The 16,739-nt window shown below is 43.7% G+C and overlaps 1 protein-coding gene across 1 annotated transcript in view; it reads left to right on the top strand.

The window, feature by feature from the left end:
* LOC126391165 (raftlin-like) overlaps positions 1–16,739 on the top strand; it is a 165,989-nt gene that overhangs the window by 115,411 nt on the left and 33,839 nt on the right. Inside the window, exon 7 of the mRNA XM_050045704.1 lies at positions 11,630–11,748. Within this exon, the coding sequence (XP_049901661.1) occupies positions 11,630–11,748 (119 nt within the window). The remainder of the gene's footprint in view (positions 1–11,629; positions 11,749–16,739) is intronic.

Genomic DNA, 16,739 nt, shown 5'->3' with positions numbered 1-16,739 from the left:
GCATATTTTATGTCCTGAGAATGGAGTAATGAAGTGTATTATTATGATTCAATTTTTTTCTGCTTATTAGAGTCCTCCAACATATTTTGCATTTTTCATGCGCTGCTAAGATATGCGTCTCTTGAACAGTGAAATTACTGGGCAGGATTGAAAGCACATCAGCTGCGTTATAAAACCGTCTCTGCCTTCACTGACTTATAGGACTGAACTCAGCCCACAGCTTAGGCTCAGCCACTTTAGAAAACAGACAACTTTACAGAGGTGAATGCTGTACTTTGTGGATTTTGCTCTCTTGAGAGTAGCTGGCAGTATGACATCAAAGCAGCAACCCGCTTGTTGTTAGCAGCTAATTACATCAAACAGCCGTGCAGCTCGGCTTCAGAACCAGCATCCATTCCTGCCGTTTCTGTATTTAGCAACTTCTTTGAGACGAGTTTCTGAATTCACGATGAGACACTCGACACAATGCAGGAGACCATCTCGGTCTCATAGACATCAGGGACACGTTTGACAGCAAAAGAGCACACTAAAGGACATGGACTGACAGAGACAGTTGGATGGGTGATCGGAGTGACAGTGACAGCATTGTTTTAGATACAGCACAGAGCAAACCAGCGAGCTTCAACTTTCATGTCAAAGCCTAATGAGTACAATTGTGATTTTTCAAAGACTGACCTTCTGCTATGTTTTTTACTTTCATCCTGCTGCACTAATATTGTTTTTACACTCTCTATCCCTTTAGAAGAAGTGTTGCTGAGCCTGCCTGCTTTTTATTATGTATGGCAACAGTCAGTCAGCCAACCACTTTGGCCCAGGCTGAAATATCTCAATAACTATTGGATAGATTGCCATGAAATTCGTTACAGATATAAATAGTGCCAAAAGAGTGAGTCCTAATGATTTTGGTCATCCTCTGACATTTCCTCTTGCTTCTCAAGAGGGTTGACATTTGTGGTTTTGAGTGAAATGTCTCCACATCTATTGGATGGATATCCATGAAATTCAGTGCATGTATTCATGTTGCCCTCAAAAGGGATTGTAATATCTTTGTTAATCCCTTCACTTTTTGTCTATAGTGCCATCATCACATTCTCACTGCCAATTCAGTCAGTCAGGGTTGGGGGAAAAAAATCAATACAGCATAATATTGCGATATTTTTGTGTGGCAACATCTTATCGTCACACACTTCCAAGTAGTGATTCTTTTCAACATATATGAAATCACAATAATATTGTATCATGATTTAAGTATCATATTGTAGATCCTCTGGTGATTCCCACCCCTACAGGTCAGTGACCCTCAAACTATGACACTCTAGGTACCCCTCCAGCGTCAGTTTCGGACGCTCAGGGATAGTATATCAATTTATGCTTGTTACATGCATTGCATCCTTTCAAAATAAACCTCTGTTTTCACAGGAAATGTACAGTTTCCACATGTTAAATGCATACAGTCTCTTTTGAAAATAGTCTTAGTGAATAGGGGTAAAAAGCTTTGATTTTGGGTTTACCTCCTTTAGTTTACGTAACAGAAATACATAGTAAGGTTTAGAAAAAGCATCATGGTTTGGCTTAAAGTAAGTAGGCCTTCATTTGTTTATTAGAAATGTAATGTAATGTTGCGTGACATACGTCATTAGCATACTATGCTACTCATGCTAGCACACAACATTGTTGTTTACATAACTAAACTGACTTGTGGACAGCGGTCTCCAGGGTGAAAGTCCAAAGTTTGTTTGACCCATATAACTCCCCACCCACCCGCCAGCCCTATGCTGACTTTCTCGCATTTAATATAACAGCAGTTCCCACCACCCGGTGCATCTCATACTCCCGCTAAAGGGCCACTGAACAAGTGTCAGTATTTGACGAGTTGGAAGTGACACCAGGTTGGCAAAACTCATGACATTCCCAACACTCTCAGTAGGCCTACTTCCTATTAAATGCTAACTTGCTAAGCTCAGATGATGAACATGAAAAAATTAAATAAATTAATTAATAAATTAAACCTGCTAAACATCAGCATGTTAGTATTTTCTCCTGTTTCTATACATTTTTAAGAGCTAACAGATCCATGGCAGATGCATTTCATTGTATTTGAATGTAAAATTGTACTTTTTAAAGTATATAACAGTAAACTTAAACTTGCGTAGTTACTGTGAGCACGTTAGCATGCTAATGTCTGCATTTAGCTCAAAGCACTGCTGTGTCTCAGTACAGCCTCAGTTGTACTTTGCAATAAATGCTAAATAGCAGATTTTAGCATGCTAACTTGCTAAACTAAGATGTTGAACAAGGTAAACATTAAACCTGCAAAACATTAGCATGTTAGCATTTATTTTTGTTTCTATTATAGTTTTAAGCACTGACAGAGCCATAGCGGATGCATTTCATTGCATTCAAGTGTAAAATTGTACTTTTTAATGTGACAATAGGATTGAACTTGCATGAGCATGTTAGCATGCTAATGTCTGCATTTAGCTCGAAGCACCGCTGTGCCTAATGCAGCCTCACAGAGCTGCTGGCATGGCTGCAGACTCTCAGTCTTCTTTAGCAATGTGTTGCTTCACATCTTATTATTTCTAAGAGCTGGCTGGTACGGCTTCAACCTTCTACTTCTAAGAGCCTCTGAAGTGCCTTGCTCACAGGAAAAGAGCCTGAAGGATGGGAGAGATCTGAGAGATGCTAGTCCTTATTTGAACCACAGACTCTCATCTGAGAAATCTTCCAGACCTGCCTGATTGGAAAGTTTTAAGCAGTTGTAATACTGTGTAATCTGAGACAGATTATAATTTGGCATCTTTGGGAATACAACAGATTTTCCATCAGTCATCCACCCAAATTAATAAAGATCTATTTCAGTGCCAACCCCGTTTTTACTGCGAGTCAACAGCAGCCACTAAAAGTAAACCATACATTAACAATTATTCATAATTGCGCCATTGTTATGCAAAGCCATCATTCAGTAATTGATTGAAATTAATTATCCGTGCGGCTCAGTGCATCTGATACCAACATTCCAAATAGTAACATAATTTATAATCAACTTGAAAGCACTTAGAGCTGCTTAGTACCTTAAAGGGATAGTTAAACCCCCGTATCAATCTACATGTCTGCCTTCTTTTAAATATAATGGAACTAGAGAGCACTCGGCTTGTGATGCTTGAAGCAAAAACTGAACTACACCCGCCAACCGTGTCACCGCGCAAAAAGAAAGTATCCATCTACTGTTAGCTCCACTAGCAATACTGAGCTAGCTAAGATTACAGCTCAGCCAAGGAGTTACTGTTACCATTTATATATAGTTATCCCGCTTATAAATTGCTCAAAGCCTCTCTAAAGACTACAGTGTAGATTTGTCCTTATCTGGTCTGTATAGCTGTCCTGTACTCATGACAGAGCTAACTTTTGAGTATTCAGATTAATTATACTATAGACTTATTATTACTAGAGGACACCATTATTGTTTGCATGTCATGAGCAGGAGCCTCTTATCGATGAGGAGATGCTTGCTTCCTTCTGCACGCTGATACAGCGGGTATAGTTCTTTGGCGCTTTTAGCATTACAAGCTGAGTGCCATCTAGTCCCATTATGTTCAACACATTCTCACTCCAACCTCGTCACATATTGACATTTTGGTCATAGACTTTCCACATCCACATATGTCGTGAAAGGTACCCTGGGTGTGTTGGTTGCTGACGTTCTTGGACGCCGTGTCAAATTCTGCTTCTTACATGCATTGTCTTCTTTCAAAATACACTTCTGTTTTCACAGGAAATTTAACGTTTACAAACAGGCTCTTTCAAAATAAACGCACTACGTTGGTACAACACTGCGAATTGACGTTTTTTTCCCTTCAACAACAAACACACATGGTTGAGTTTCAGAAAAGAGAACAGGGTTTGGCTTTAGAATCTTACGAGATGGGAACACCGCTCTCTTGGGTGAAGGTCTTTTGTTATTTTGGACCCATACACCACCCCTCCCGCCCACCCCACTCAGACGTTCCCCACCTTAATTTTCTTCCTTGTCCCGCCGCGTTTCCCCCTGACGCTGCCGGACACCTTTAAACTATAACAGCAACCGGCTGCGTATCATGCCCATGTTAAAGAACGCCTTTTTTCTTTGGTTTCTGACGCCACAAGTCACTGCCCAAGCACCGGACTTCGACGACTTTGGAGTGAGACCGTGCTCACAGCTGATATCTCCAACACTCAGCGACTACAAACCAATCTAGACTCATAAACAGACCTGTAGTAAAGGGGAAAAATATGTATTTTTGATTTTTGGATGAACTGTCACTTTGGGGCAGCTGTGACTCAGAGGTAGATCGGGTCGTCCACTAATCCGAAGTATCCTTGGGCAAGATACTGAACCCCAAATCGCTCCTGATGGCTGTTTCATTAGTGTGTTGAGAGCGTGTGAATGGTTACTGAGTAGCAGGTGGCACCTTGTATGATAGCCTCAGCCACCAGTGTGTGAATGTGTGTTAATGGGTGAATGTGACCACCAGTGTGTGAATGTGTGTTAATGGGTGAATGTGACATCTAGTGTGAAAGCACTTTGAGTGGTCGAAGGACTGGAATGGTGCTGTACAAGTGCTGTCAATTTGCCCTTTAATCATGGAGGGATGAAGGGCGAATGGAGCCAATCAGCATGGGGATATATCAGTATATGACCCTTATATAAAGTGGTTTATTGTCCTTAATTGTTTAGAATTTCATCCCTCTGATTTTTATGCTCTCGCCCTGCTTATATTAATTCATGTACTGTATATGGACTTAACCCCTCCTTTTACTTAAATAAGAATAATTAGCATGATTAACAGAATTTATTCACCTTCTGAAGACTTAGAGTTAAAAATCCCATTGCGTTTACTGTGAGGAGCAAGGATTGTGTTGTTTATATAGCTGATTGTTGACCTAGAGTTCCTGCAGCCTTTTGTTTTAGCATGTGCCTCACTGAGCACCGACTCTGGTCTCTTCCAAAACACTGTGCTACCTTTCTATCGTCTCTGATAGTCGGCTGTTTGGCGCGGTCCAGAGGGATCCACATTTACACACAAAAACGCACCGTGTCCCCATGCTCCTTCTAAAGATGGGTTTCCATGGTGAAGCTGGATGAGAAAGCATTAGGGGGCATTGTTTGCATACGTATGTGTGTAGCTGAGTGAGTGTGTGTGTGTGTACAATGGATCACTTAGATTTTGTGAGTCCTGTCTGGTGTGAGCGAGTGGAGACCTCGCTCGTGCCATTGCAATATTGAATTTACAGATCCTTAGCTGCACGCAGGCCCCACTGTCATAAGACACGCATTAAAGATTCATACTAACTGTGGCACTGCCTGCAAACACACACACACACACACACACACACACAATAGGCCTACATGCATCCCCGTACAGTTTACCTTCAAAGTCCCATACATGAGCCCATGTACACACACAAAATACACACTAAGTTCACACTTCCTCCCTGGAGTTGGGAGCAGGGTGGGGGGTTTGTTTACTGGAGAACTGACAGTAATGGTGTTGACGGGGAGTTTGCCTTTGTTACTTGTATAGCTTAAGCTATCTCCAGAGCCACAATGAGGATTTGTAGCCCCGTTGTGAGACATTGAGCTATTCATATGCATGACAGTCAGCCCTCACTGGTTTCTAAATTTGGGCAAAGCCAATGGAGGGAGAGAAGGAGAGAGAGAGAGAGCAAGAGAGATACAGGGAATATGAAATTCCAAAAAGGGTTTTTTTTTTTTTTTTCCGTGAACAGAGATTCAGGGAAGGGAAACCATGTGCAACACTTCTCTGAGACAAAAGTTGACGAGAGGTGGAATTAGAACTGTAATGTTTGTGCGTGTGCATATCTAAATCATCTGTGTGACTGTGTATAAAGGTTCTGACAGCGCAGCATGTGTCCCCTCCGTCTCTGAGTCGCAGTCAGAAGACAGGTCTGTGTTCACTTAGCTCTGGCGGTTTAAACCATGCAGTTCAGTGAAGAGAAAAGTAGATCATGCTCACAGTTGCAGCGCTTAAATAGATGACTGTGAAGTAAAAGGGCGCCATTTATTTATCAGTCTGTGATCATCCGTATACATCAGTACCTCCGCAGGCACAAGTCCAACAAAGAGTTTGACAGCACTGGCGACGATCCACAAATGTTACTGATGCTAAAGTTCTGTTTTGTTTTTGTTTTCCCTGCACTGAAATACAGTCCTCTGTGTCTAGTGAAGGAAATGATTGCTCCCACATAAGCTGTAGTCACAAAAATATAATTATCTTTAAGTTTTGCCAAGTTAAAAATGTTAAAACTCCAGCGTGTAATTGCCAGTGCATGTAATTCCCAGGGTGGATGGAGGATAAATCCCTTCCACAGCTGTGAGAAAGCAAATGTTCTCACCCTCAGCCTCCTGGTTCACTCTGGCCTGTGCATATGGCTGGGCTCATATAACATAGGAGCTGTAACTTGGTGGAAAATGGAAATTAATTACTATTAATAAAGATTAAGGACTGTTTGTCCACCTGTAGTCTGTATTTAGACCAAAGCAAACAGAACACACATATGCAAACACCCCCTGGTATCCAATCCTCTGTTCCTTCTCTACCAGCTCAAGTCTGCCTGGTAACCCACAGGTACCAGCCTGCCAGCTGCCAAACCATCACATCCAATCCACACACACACACACACACACACACACACACACACACACACACACACACACACATTAAACACCCTGGTCTCTTTTCCCTTTCTCTCTCTGGATGTCCACTCATCCCGTTTGAAATATAGATAAGCTGTCAGCACCCTGTCTCCAGTTCTCTGAGGCAGCGCCTGGCACACATGTTTAAATCATGTCAGCAGACATGACCTTGGGCAGGGTCACTTTCCGGCTCAGCAGTGGACAGCTGGACGTGAACACATACAGCACACACTGATCTGTGAAAGTGCAAGGACTTGTGAGCACATGAATGCACACTTTGTGAATGTTTTATGTGATTTCACATTAAATTATACTCAAAACACATACAGTATATAAATTATAATCCAAATAAATATAACTCAGTAGCTCGGTTTCAACTAGTGCAGAATGCTGTAGCTTGCATTTTAGCCAGGACAGATCGTAGGTCACATATCACCCCAATTCTCGCCTCCCTCCACTGGTCGCCAGTTAACTTCAGAATTGATTTTATGATTCTTTTAATAACTTTTAAAGCTCAACATGGTTTAGCAACGAGTTATACAGCTGAGCATCTGACTACCTATGCTCCAAGTTGTGACCTGAGATCCTCAAGCCTACCCTCACTAGTCGTCCCTAGATCAAGACTGGTAACTAGGGGTGACCGGGCTTTTGCAATCAAGGCCTGAGGAGATTAGGCTGGCTAGCACATTAGCCGTTTTTAAATCATTGCTTAAAACATATTTTTATAGGAAAGCTTTCCCTTGTCTTATTTCTCTGCACTTTGTGAAGCACTTTGTAGCCTTGTTTCGATGAGTGCTATACAAATAAATATTATTATATTATAATATTTATAATATTTAGTTAACCACTTTTTCTTAATGATGCAACCAGTAAAAGCAGATCATGGGTTGTTACATTACAGGAAAACCCCACTGAATATCTGCCTTGTACTGTAGCTAATCAACTGTAACTCCAATTTCCACTGGTGAACCAGAGTCACGCCAAAAAACAAAGTTTCCATAGAAACGTCTCAAACCACACCTGCAACGTATTATACATCAAACACTCTTGATCCATATGTTCACCATGCTCCACATAATTGCTTTTACAGAGTTTCTGATTCCCATATGAAAGATTTTATCATGTCCAAGGCCAAACAAACACAGCAGCAGAGTGACTGCCAATATAAAAGACTACAATTAATTCCACTTCCAACCTCACACTACAGAGGCTCAGATGAGCATGAGGGCATCTAAGGACAGAAACGCCTCTGCTCACCACAGCTGCCTGTTGGACACCTGAGTCTGCAGGCTGAGCTGATTTCTGCTCACAGTTTGGAGAGACCCTCCTGTTCACTGGGCACCTGCATCTTTACTGTTACCAACCAAATGTCTGATATTGTTTTGGAGACTGTCTTTGAAACACCTTTTGTGAGGCACAAAATGAAAACCAAATTCATGTCTTCCATCCATCTATGACCACTTATCCTACTCTGGGTCGTGGGGGGGGGGCTGCAGCCTGTCCCAGCTGACACTCACTGGGACAGGTCGCCAGGCAATTACAGGGCTGACTCTTTGGCCACGTCCACACTGTTTTCGTTTTAAAACAAAAATGAATCTCTGTACACTCAAGCATTTTAGCACCTGTCCATATTTACATGCTTGAAAATGTGTATCACATCACTATTCATGGACATGCACATACTGGTGTAAACAGGAAGCGGATTGTCAAATCTGTGGTTGGTTGCCATATTACAGAAAATACTATGGAGATGACGACAAGATTTGAGATCCTATTAATCCAAATCTCATGTAGTATTTCTTCTTGTCTCACCTTTTAGGCCTTCTGATGTCATTAACAACCAGAGCCTATAATTTCCAACGGGCACAGACTCACCAACAGACACTGATTAACCGAAATAAGCGGGAGTTCAAGTATCTCTTGTTCACGAGTGAGGGTAGAATGAAGCGTGAGATGGATCAGCGGTTTAGTGCAACTTCTGCAGTGATGTGGGCGCTGCGCAAGACCGTCGTGGTGACGAGGTAGTGACCGAAAGAATGAGATCATGGAAACAAGCAGCCGAAATGAGTTTCCTCCGTGGGGTGTCTGGGCTCAGCCTTAGAGATAGGATAAGGAAGTCAGACATCTGGAGGGAGCTCAGAGTAGAGCCGCTGCTTCTTTGCATCGAAAGGGTCAGTTGAGGTGCTTTGGGCATCTGATCAGAACGCCTCCTGGGACACCTCCTGTTAGAGGTTTTCCAGGCACGTCCCACTGGTAGGAGGCCATGGGGTAGACCCAGAACACACTGGAGGGATTACATATCTCATCTGGCCTGGGAATGCCTTGGGGTCCCCCAGGAGGAGCTGGAAAGCGCTGCTGGGGAGACGGACATCTGGAGTGCTTTGCTTGGCCTGCTGCCCCTGCGACGGATGGATGGAAGCGTCTTTCAGATTACCCCAGAACATCTTGTCAAGAATTAACCTCACAGCTGCCCGATAATTTACCACCCAGTTGTGGCACCGTGGATCTTACAGAACTCACCACAGTCTTCCTCTGTCACTTGATGGTTCCAGCTTCTCAAATGTGATAGCTGCTTATTCTTGTCTTGACTTGATAGTAAATCAAAGTTTGGACTGTTGCTAGGACAAAACAAGACATCCGAAGACATCACTTTCAGCTTTTGGAAATTATGAATAGCCTTTTTCAGAGTTTTCTCATGTTTTTTTGGTCCAAATGATAAAATAATCTGTAGCTTAATTGAGTATGAAAATCATTTTTAGCTGCATTTTAGCTGGAATAACAACAAATTCTGAGGCCATTCAGACTTTGCAGCAGTAAGTGAGGCACAATGGCACACAGCTTCATGGGAACAACTTCCTGTTTCTCTGCCGTTCCGTCGTTGGAAACACTGTGTGCTAGAAATCCATGTACAACAGCAGGTTTGCGAACATGTCCATGAATATTAGGAACAAACTGCCTCCAAACGGACTTGATATGTGCAGCCAAAGACCTCAGATCTCCATTCAAACACCCACACACCAAAAACTACAAAGTCAACACTTTAAGTTTCAGTCTATGTGTTTGTGTCAGCATTGTGCATTGGGTGTGTGTTGGTGATCCTCCGTCATGTGGGTGCTGATTTCAGCTGCTGTGTGTCACTTGCTGTCACCCTGCCACTCCAGCTATCTGACTCTCTCCCTCCGTTTGCTTCTGTGTCTTTCAGTCCCAACGCTGTCACTCCCTGTTTTTAGTGCGACTGTATTTGCATGCCTCGCCCCACGACCTTGAGTGTGAGTCACGGGGGGATGGAGAGCAATTTTACTGAGGGCGCACGGTGGTTTTTGCAAGTGTAAACAACTTATTCTCAGTCGGCCCGCCGGCTGCTCGGCTCAGCTCTCAGTCAATAGGCGCAAGATAATGTTTATTCGTGCACGCAACCGGTGCATTCCCCTGACGGTCTCAACGCCCCCAGCAACAAACTTCTTCTCATCCACTTCCCTCATTCTCCCCCTCTCTCTATCCTCGACTCAGCCTCTGTCTGCATTATCACCAGAGACAGGCTGCTCCCTCTAGAGCACCGAGACAGAAACCCTGTGTCGATCTCACCTGAGTGATCCCTGTCGCGCCGGCAGGGAACCGATGGTGGGCCTCGGCGCCTCACATTTTCCGGAAAGGCTTCTTTCCAATTATGTGCCAAAGGCTGACGAATGAGTTGGCGAAGCGTTGGACTGGGGGTGGAAGGGGGTGATGGTGGGAGTGGAGGTAGAGGAAAGGCAAAAGGGTGGATGGGGTGAACAACGACAATGTCTGTATTGGAGAGAGTAGATGTCTGAGAGATGTCTTCAATTGAGCGTGCACGGGTCCTAAATAGGTTTTCAGGGAGGGGGAAATAAAAGAGCCTGTCATCCCTCCACTCCATCTCTCCTACTGTCTTGCTCACTCCCTCCTTCTCTTTCTATCTTTCCTCTCCCTCCCTCCCTCTCTCCACGGGCCCTCCAGCCGCCTCTCATCCCCCTATTATTAGGGCCCAGTAATGAAATGTGGAGTGTCTCGTATTGGTGCCTAGGCCCCTGCAAACTGCATTAGTGTGTAAATGGTGTGGGAGTAATGAGAAAGCACTCAGGCCAGCCGGGAAGACTGGACCATGGGGCGTGTATTGTGTCCATGTGTTTGTGTGTGTGCCTGCATGTAATGTGCATGTGCATCAAATGAATAGCAAGAGACATTGGGTGGAGAGGGGTCCTGGCTCTTGGGGGCCGGAGTGGTGTTTCTGTCTCCGATGCCAATCCTGCGATTGTTAGCTTCTAACAGAAGAGAGGCTTAGAAAATCTATTTGGTCAGCAGCACACAATCTCAGTAGTGGCCTAAAGCATCAACGTCAATGTCTTCATGTGGCTCACTTAATTCAAGTCTTTTTAAGGTGAATTATGCAGGCTTAGCAAAAGGATTTATGCTTTAATGCCTTACAGACTAACTTCATTAAATCAGTGGCTACATTTTGCCATCACTAAAATCTGTCCGTCTTTTTTTTTAAAAGCAGTCGCACTTACTCCCGATTCTCTGAATCCTATCAGCTATTGCACTCGTCTTGTTTCCCAGCTGTAATTAGCCTTTGTTTAGCTGTCGAGCATGAAAACCAGCAGGGCTCCGGGTCCTGAAAACCCACTGATGTAGCGCATAATGTCTCCTCTTCTTTTTTAACATCCCAGAAGGGGAATACCTGCTCCTTTTCTTTTACACTGTCTCCCTGCATAATGTATAAGTGCACATTGCTCATACAAATGGCCCACACCACTGGCTATGTAATAAAGGGCTGTGTGTGAATGTGGCTGAGTGATATCATTCCATTTCCTCTGGCCTGGAGGGCCTAAAGGAGCCGCAGAGACAAGACAGACACGCTCCATCCAGTAAATACTCTTTTCACGGCTGGATTTTTTTTCTCCTTCTCTGCAGATATGCTGCCTAAGTCGGTGGAAAGTGTCTTCATCTTCCAGGAGGCGAGCGAGAGCGAGCCGAATGCAGCTACCCCGACATATGACGCCATCGTAGTGGAGCAGTGGACCGTCATTAACGTGAGTGGAGATTTTTCTTTTTCTCACAGTGTCAGATTTTGTGCTCTTGTCGAAAAGGTCGCATGAAATAATTCTGTCGTCCAAATTAATGATTCCAGGCTATTTGTAATTAAAGCAGCTTAGCATCCAAGGAATTACACATCCAAATGACATTTTAGACGATTATACACCTCAGGATTTAAAACGTTCAGTTCCAGTGAAAGGAGTCGAGCGACCTATATGGATGAGAGGAGGAAAGTGAGCATGTAGAGTTTGGGGTAATGAATAGGTGTGTAGCACCATGGAGGAGACCAGAGTCTGTGTCCCACCACAGACCTGAAATCAACATTTGGCATTTTTTAAATATAAAAGTCACTAATTAAAAGTAAGACCTGAATAAATGAGTGGAGAAACACAAGGGGAGCAGATGCCTTAATACAGAGCATTGAATGGTTTGATGAGAATGAAAATGATGTGAATCATAAGCTGTGGCCTTCACAGTCACCACATCTCAGGCCAAATGAACATGAATAGGAGATTCTGACATGACATGTTAGACAGCGCTCTCCACCACATCAAAACACCCAATGAGAAATAATCTTTCAGGAGAATAGTGTTTATCCCTCCAGTAGACGTTCACAGACTAAAGCCCTATTCAGACCAAAGATTCACAACAAGACGAGCTGAAACTTGTGATTACTGACAATACACCGGTCTGCAACGTTCTGACAACCTGCCAGTTTACACCAGTGTGACTAGACGGCTTTTCAAGTAGAAGTAACAACTGTGAGAGTTGGTGTTTTGAGCATAGCTGTCAAGTCTCCCGTTTTGGCCGGGAAACTACCGTATTTTACCCCTCTTTCCCGCCGTCCTCCCGTATTAGTATTTTCCCGTAAATCTCCCGTATTATAGTGACATAATAACCCTGTATTATAACGCAGGAATGTTCACAGCATTTCAATGTCAACAAAGGTAGGCCTATCAGATTCTGATCACCTAACTGTAGTTAGTAAGTGGTTGACAAGTGGTTATTTTAGATTTCCTGTACACCTGTCTTAAAATGTAAGGGATACTGGAGCTTGGGGGGGGTGGTGGGACGGCTTGCAGCGGCGCCGGAAAATTTCCCTTATTTTCAAATCCAAAACTTGACAGGTATGGTTTTGAGTATGTGTGTGACATAAGCACAGAAAGCTAGCAGCAGCAGCAACTCACCGTCAGGCACCAACACTCTGTGAGGATGGACATAGGTGTAGATAAAAACATGGAAGTAGCATGACTTTTACATTGACAAAATTAAGGACGTTTACGCTCTAAATTGAAGCAGTAACATCACAAATTGGTTAGTCTCGCTCACCAGACCTTTCTCAAGAAAAGAAAGGTCTGGCTGGGCCGACTCTCACTTTAAGATTGGAGTAAAAAAACGCCCCGGCTGCTTGTATTTCTTTCAACCAATCACAATCACTCTGGGCGGTGCCACAGCAACGGTGCGCTTGCAAAAATATTGCTGGGGGGGAAACAGGTTTTGGTGTAATATAGTCTGAGTGGGCGGAAGTTCGCTGCATAGATCAGCCTCTTTGGGCGGAANTCCCCCCGGCAATATTTTTGTGTTGAAAACGGTTGAAAACTGCTACACAACCGGCGGTGGTAGGGCGGGACTTCAGCGGGTGGCTCGTTCCGCCCAATGAGAGGCTGATCTACGCAGCGAACTTCCGCCCACTCAGACTACAAATTGGTAAATGGGTAAAAATCACCAGAATGGAGGAAACTAAGTATTTGATGCTCAAAACTCTCTGGCAGAGGACCCTCAAACCCCGTTTCCTTTGTGTCCCCCCAATAATGAAACAAAACCTACACCCTTGAGGACGGAAACCGACATATGTGTCAACAGCCACAGGGATGTAAATGAGGCAAAGTCAGGCTCGGAGGGGACGGAGGGCTGTCATCAGAGAATGCCAAAGCAAGCGAACACGCCGCCTCCTGACAGCTTGCAAATGACTCAACCAGCTGACTTTGCTACAAGCTGACTGGCTGTTGAACCAGGGTGACGTGCCTTACATTCTGAAACCAGGTGCTGGTGACGCTGGACTCGCAGACAAGTGCCTGAACTGGGCTTTAGAGTATCTATGCTATGGACATTGGAGCTGTTCTGAAGGCTCTTGTTGGCTCAACGGGATCATTCTCATATTTCCAGGGTCTGATGTTTCCCAAATTTATGTGCACATAATGGGAACATGATAAAGGGTCCTATGTTAACCACCTCTTTATACTGTAGCACATGAAGGGATCCTGAAAAGATGTTCCCAGCTCTGTATTTGCTTTATATCACATGGGGTAGGTTAGGGGACTTTAATCATGACTCCAAGAGCTACAAAATTGCACTAGCACAGGATTTAGTCAAGATCAGTGATCCTCAACTTACGGCCCATGGGCCATGATAGGGTGTTGGGTGGCCGCGGTGGGACAAGAACAAAAGTTGAGGTGGTGAAAGTCTGAGTAGGGAGGGTGGGACAGCTGGTGGATGGGTCCAACAATCACCGACTTTCACCCAGGAGAGCGGTGTTTGCATCCCGTAAGATTATAAAGCCAAACTCTGTTCTTTTTTCCTAAACCTAACCACGTGCACTAGTTGTTCGCGTTGTTGCACGGTGACAGGCAGAACTTGACACAGCATCCCAGAACGTCAACCACCAATGCACTTCGGTACCTTTCACGTGGTATCTGGATGTGGAAGGTCCATGACCAAATGTCGATATGTGACGAGGTCAGAGTGAGAATGTGTTAAATAAAAATTAAATGATTCACACTGGGTTTTCTTGTACTTTAAACGTAAATAAGGTGCAAGGGAATATAAAAAAATCATCAAAATAGAGCTTTTTAGAAGAAAAAAAAAGCCAGGGAAGGACCCCCCAAGGTCAGAGCTAAGTTTCAAATGTCCTACAATCCTCAAATCACGTACACCTGCGTACACTGGACCTGTGCAAGGCTGCTATGACTGGTCCCTGGCCTCCTGTCATTTTTCAGAAGTGGCCCTGGGCAAAGCAAGTTGATTATCCCTGGTCTTGATGATAGTTACTCTTTTTGTATGGAGAACAACTCCCAAACATATTTCAGCCCTAATTTAAAATAATAAGAATTGGTCAGCCAGTTAATTAACCAATTAAAATAGAGGACAACGAAAGCAAACAATGAAAAAAGGAGAAAAGTAATTAAACATTTTAGGATTATGAAATTATTAGTAGTTGACTATTGCCATTTCCCTACAGGTTGAGATTAGGAAAGAGGTCTAGCGTGAGAGTCAGAGAGCGACCATGATCAACCATTGCCAAAGGTTAGGGTTAATTCTGGATAATATTTATGAAATATGTTAACTTGAAACTGGTCAAATCTGAACCAAAGTTCGGAGGGATAATGTGTGTTAACAGAATACTGAACTGGGAAACACAGATATGCTCCTGGCCTGACATCTCGCTATGACTCCTTGCAGTACGTTGCTTCCTTCAATCTGTCACCAATCAATATTGGAGGAAATATTCATACTGATATCGTGGTATTCAACTCTTTAATCCACACTGCCCAGCCCTGTTTAGAGCACAGATCCTCTTACAGAGTCTGGTCCTCTTGCATTGAAATCATCTGTCACTCAGACATTGTGTCCTTCCACCCCCTCCTCACTCTGCAGCCAACCTTTCCCCCAACAACCCCAAAGGCAAATCTGGCAAATCTCAATTTATGGGACATGTGTCGCGGTCGCTTGTCTTATCAGGAGCAAACAAGCCCTTATCTGCCCGCCGATTAGCGTCTCTACTCAGCACAACTTCCAAGTTGGAAATTGATTTCTGTCTAGAGTTGAAGGGTTTGCGGCCATTTCACTGCCTTTCATCCGTATGTATGTGTGTCTGCACGTATACATGTTTGTGCATGCAGCCGTATGTGCATGCGTTTGAGTGGATGAGTTGGGTTTTGTGTGTCTACGTACGTGTTTGCCGATGCTATCTCTGTAATTGAATTTAGACTTTTTGCGACCCGTGGCTGTCCAAGTGTGAAAGGAGACTTTTGTCCCCTAAATGTGGCTCTCTGATTGTCCAGCCCAGTGCTGATGGCCACATGTGCCAATAAAAAAAGGCTCCAGGAGTCATCTGGCGGCAGCAGCAGATCCTCCCCTCCTCTGAGATGAATGGTAATACTGTTACAGCTTAATGGATTTCAAGGCTTCCTCAGAAACGTCAACAGAGAACTACGCCGTGCCGACACCCAGTGTTCCAGGAGATCCAATCAACTCTTCCACTGGGACTTTATCAAAAACTGTTTCACCCGAGCAATGTGCGTCATGCCAAATCAGACTGACAACACACTCTTTCACAAAGGGTGATCAGGGCCTCACATCATCCCCATTCATTTGTGATAACTGCCTAAAATTGATATGCAAAGTATCCTCACAGCTCATTATTGTTTCAGTGCTGGGATAATTACAATGAAAAATAAGGCAGAATATTGATTGCGTGTGGTTTTTTCCTTCTTCTTCTTTAAATGCGTCATCCTCTTTTCCCCCTCATGCCTTACAGTTGTATTTATTCAAAAGTGTAACAGGTGGTTGGGATGTATGACGCGAAGAGAAGAAGAGGAAAACAAGCTGTTTCACTGAGGGCAAGCAATCATTTATATTGTCGTCAAGTGGGAGTGTATCATCTCACGGACGGTTTCTATTCATCACTGAAGGGGAAAAAAGTTGTTTCTAATTGTTCTATTTATAAACGAGTAACAACTAATCAGAAGATTTGCATGTGAATGGTGCCGAGTATCTAATGGCATCAGATCTACAGGTGTTTGCAAAGAAGCGGAGTGGTGATGAGCCGCAGCACATCAGATTACTACTGAATATGGATGCATAATGCTGTTTACAATACTGATATTCTAAAGTTATTTTACTTTACAATGAGATGTTAAATACAGATATATGTGACATGTGCAGGCTGTAGAGTTGTTTAAAAGGCACCTTTGCTGGGCAACAAAAA

The sequence above is a fragment of the Epinephelus moara genome, chromosome 6 (genome assembly GCF_006386435.1).
Source record: "Epinephelus moara isolate mb chromosome 6, YSFRI_EMoa_1.0, whole genome shotgun sequence".
Taxonomy (NCBI): domain Eukaryota; kingdom Metazoa; phylum Chordata; class Actinopteri; order Perciformes; family Serranidae; genus Epinephelus; species Epinephelus moara.
The sequence above is the reverse complement of the archived record's forward strand: the minus strand, read 5'-3'. Positions and strand labels throughout refer to the sequence as shown.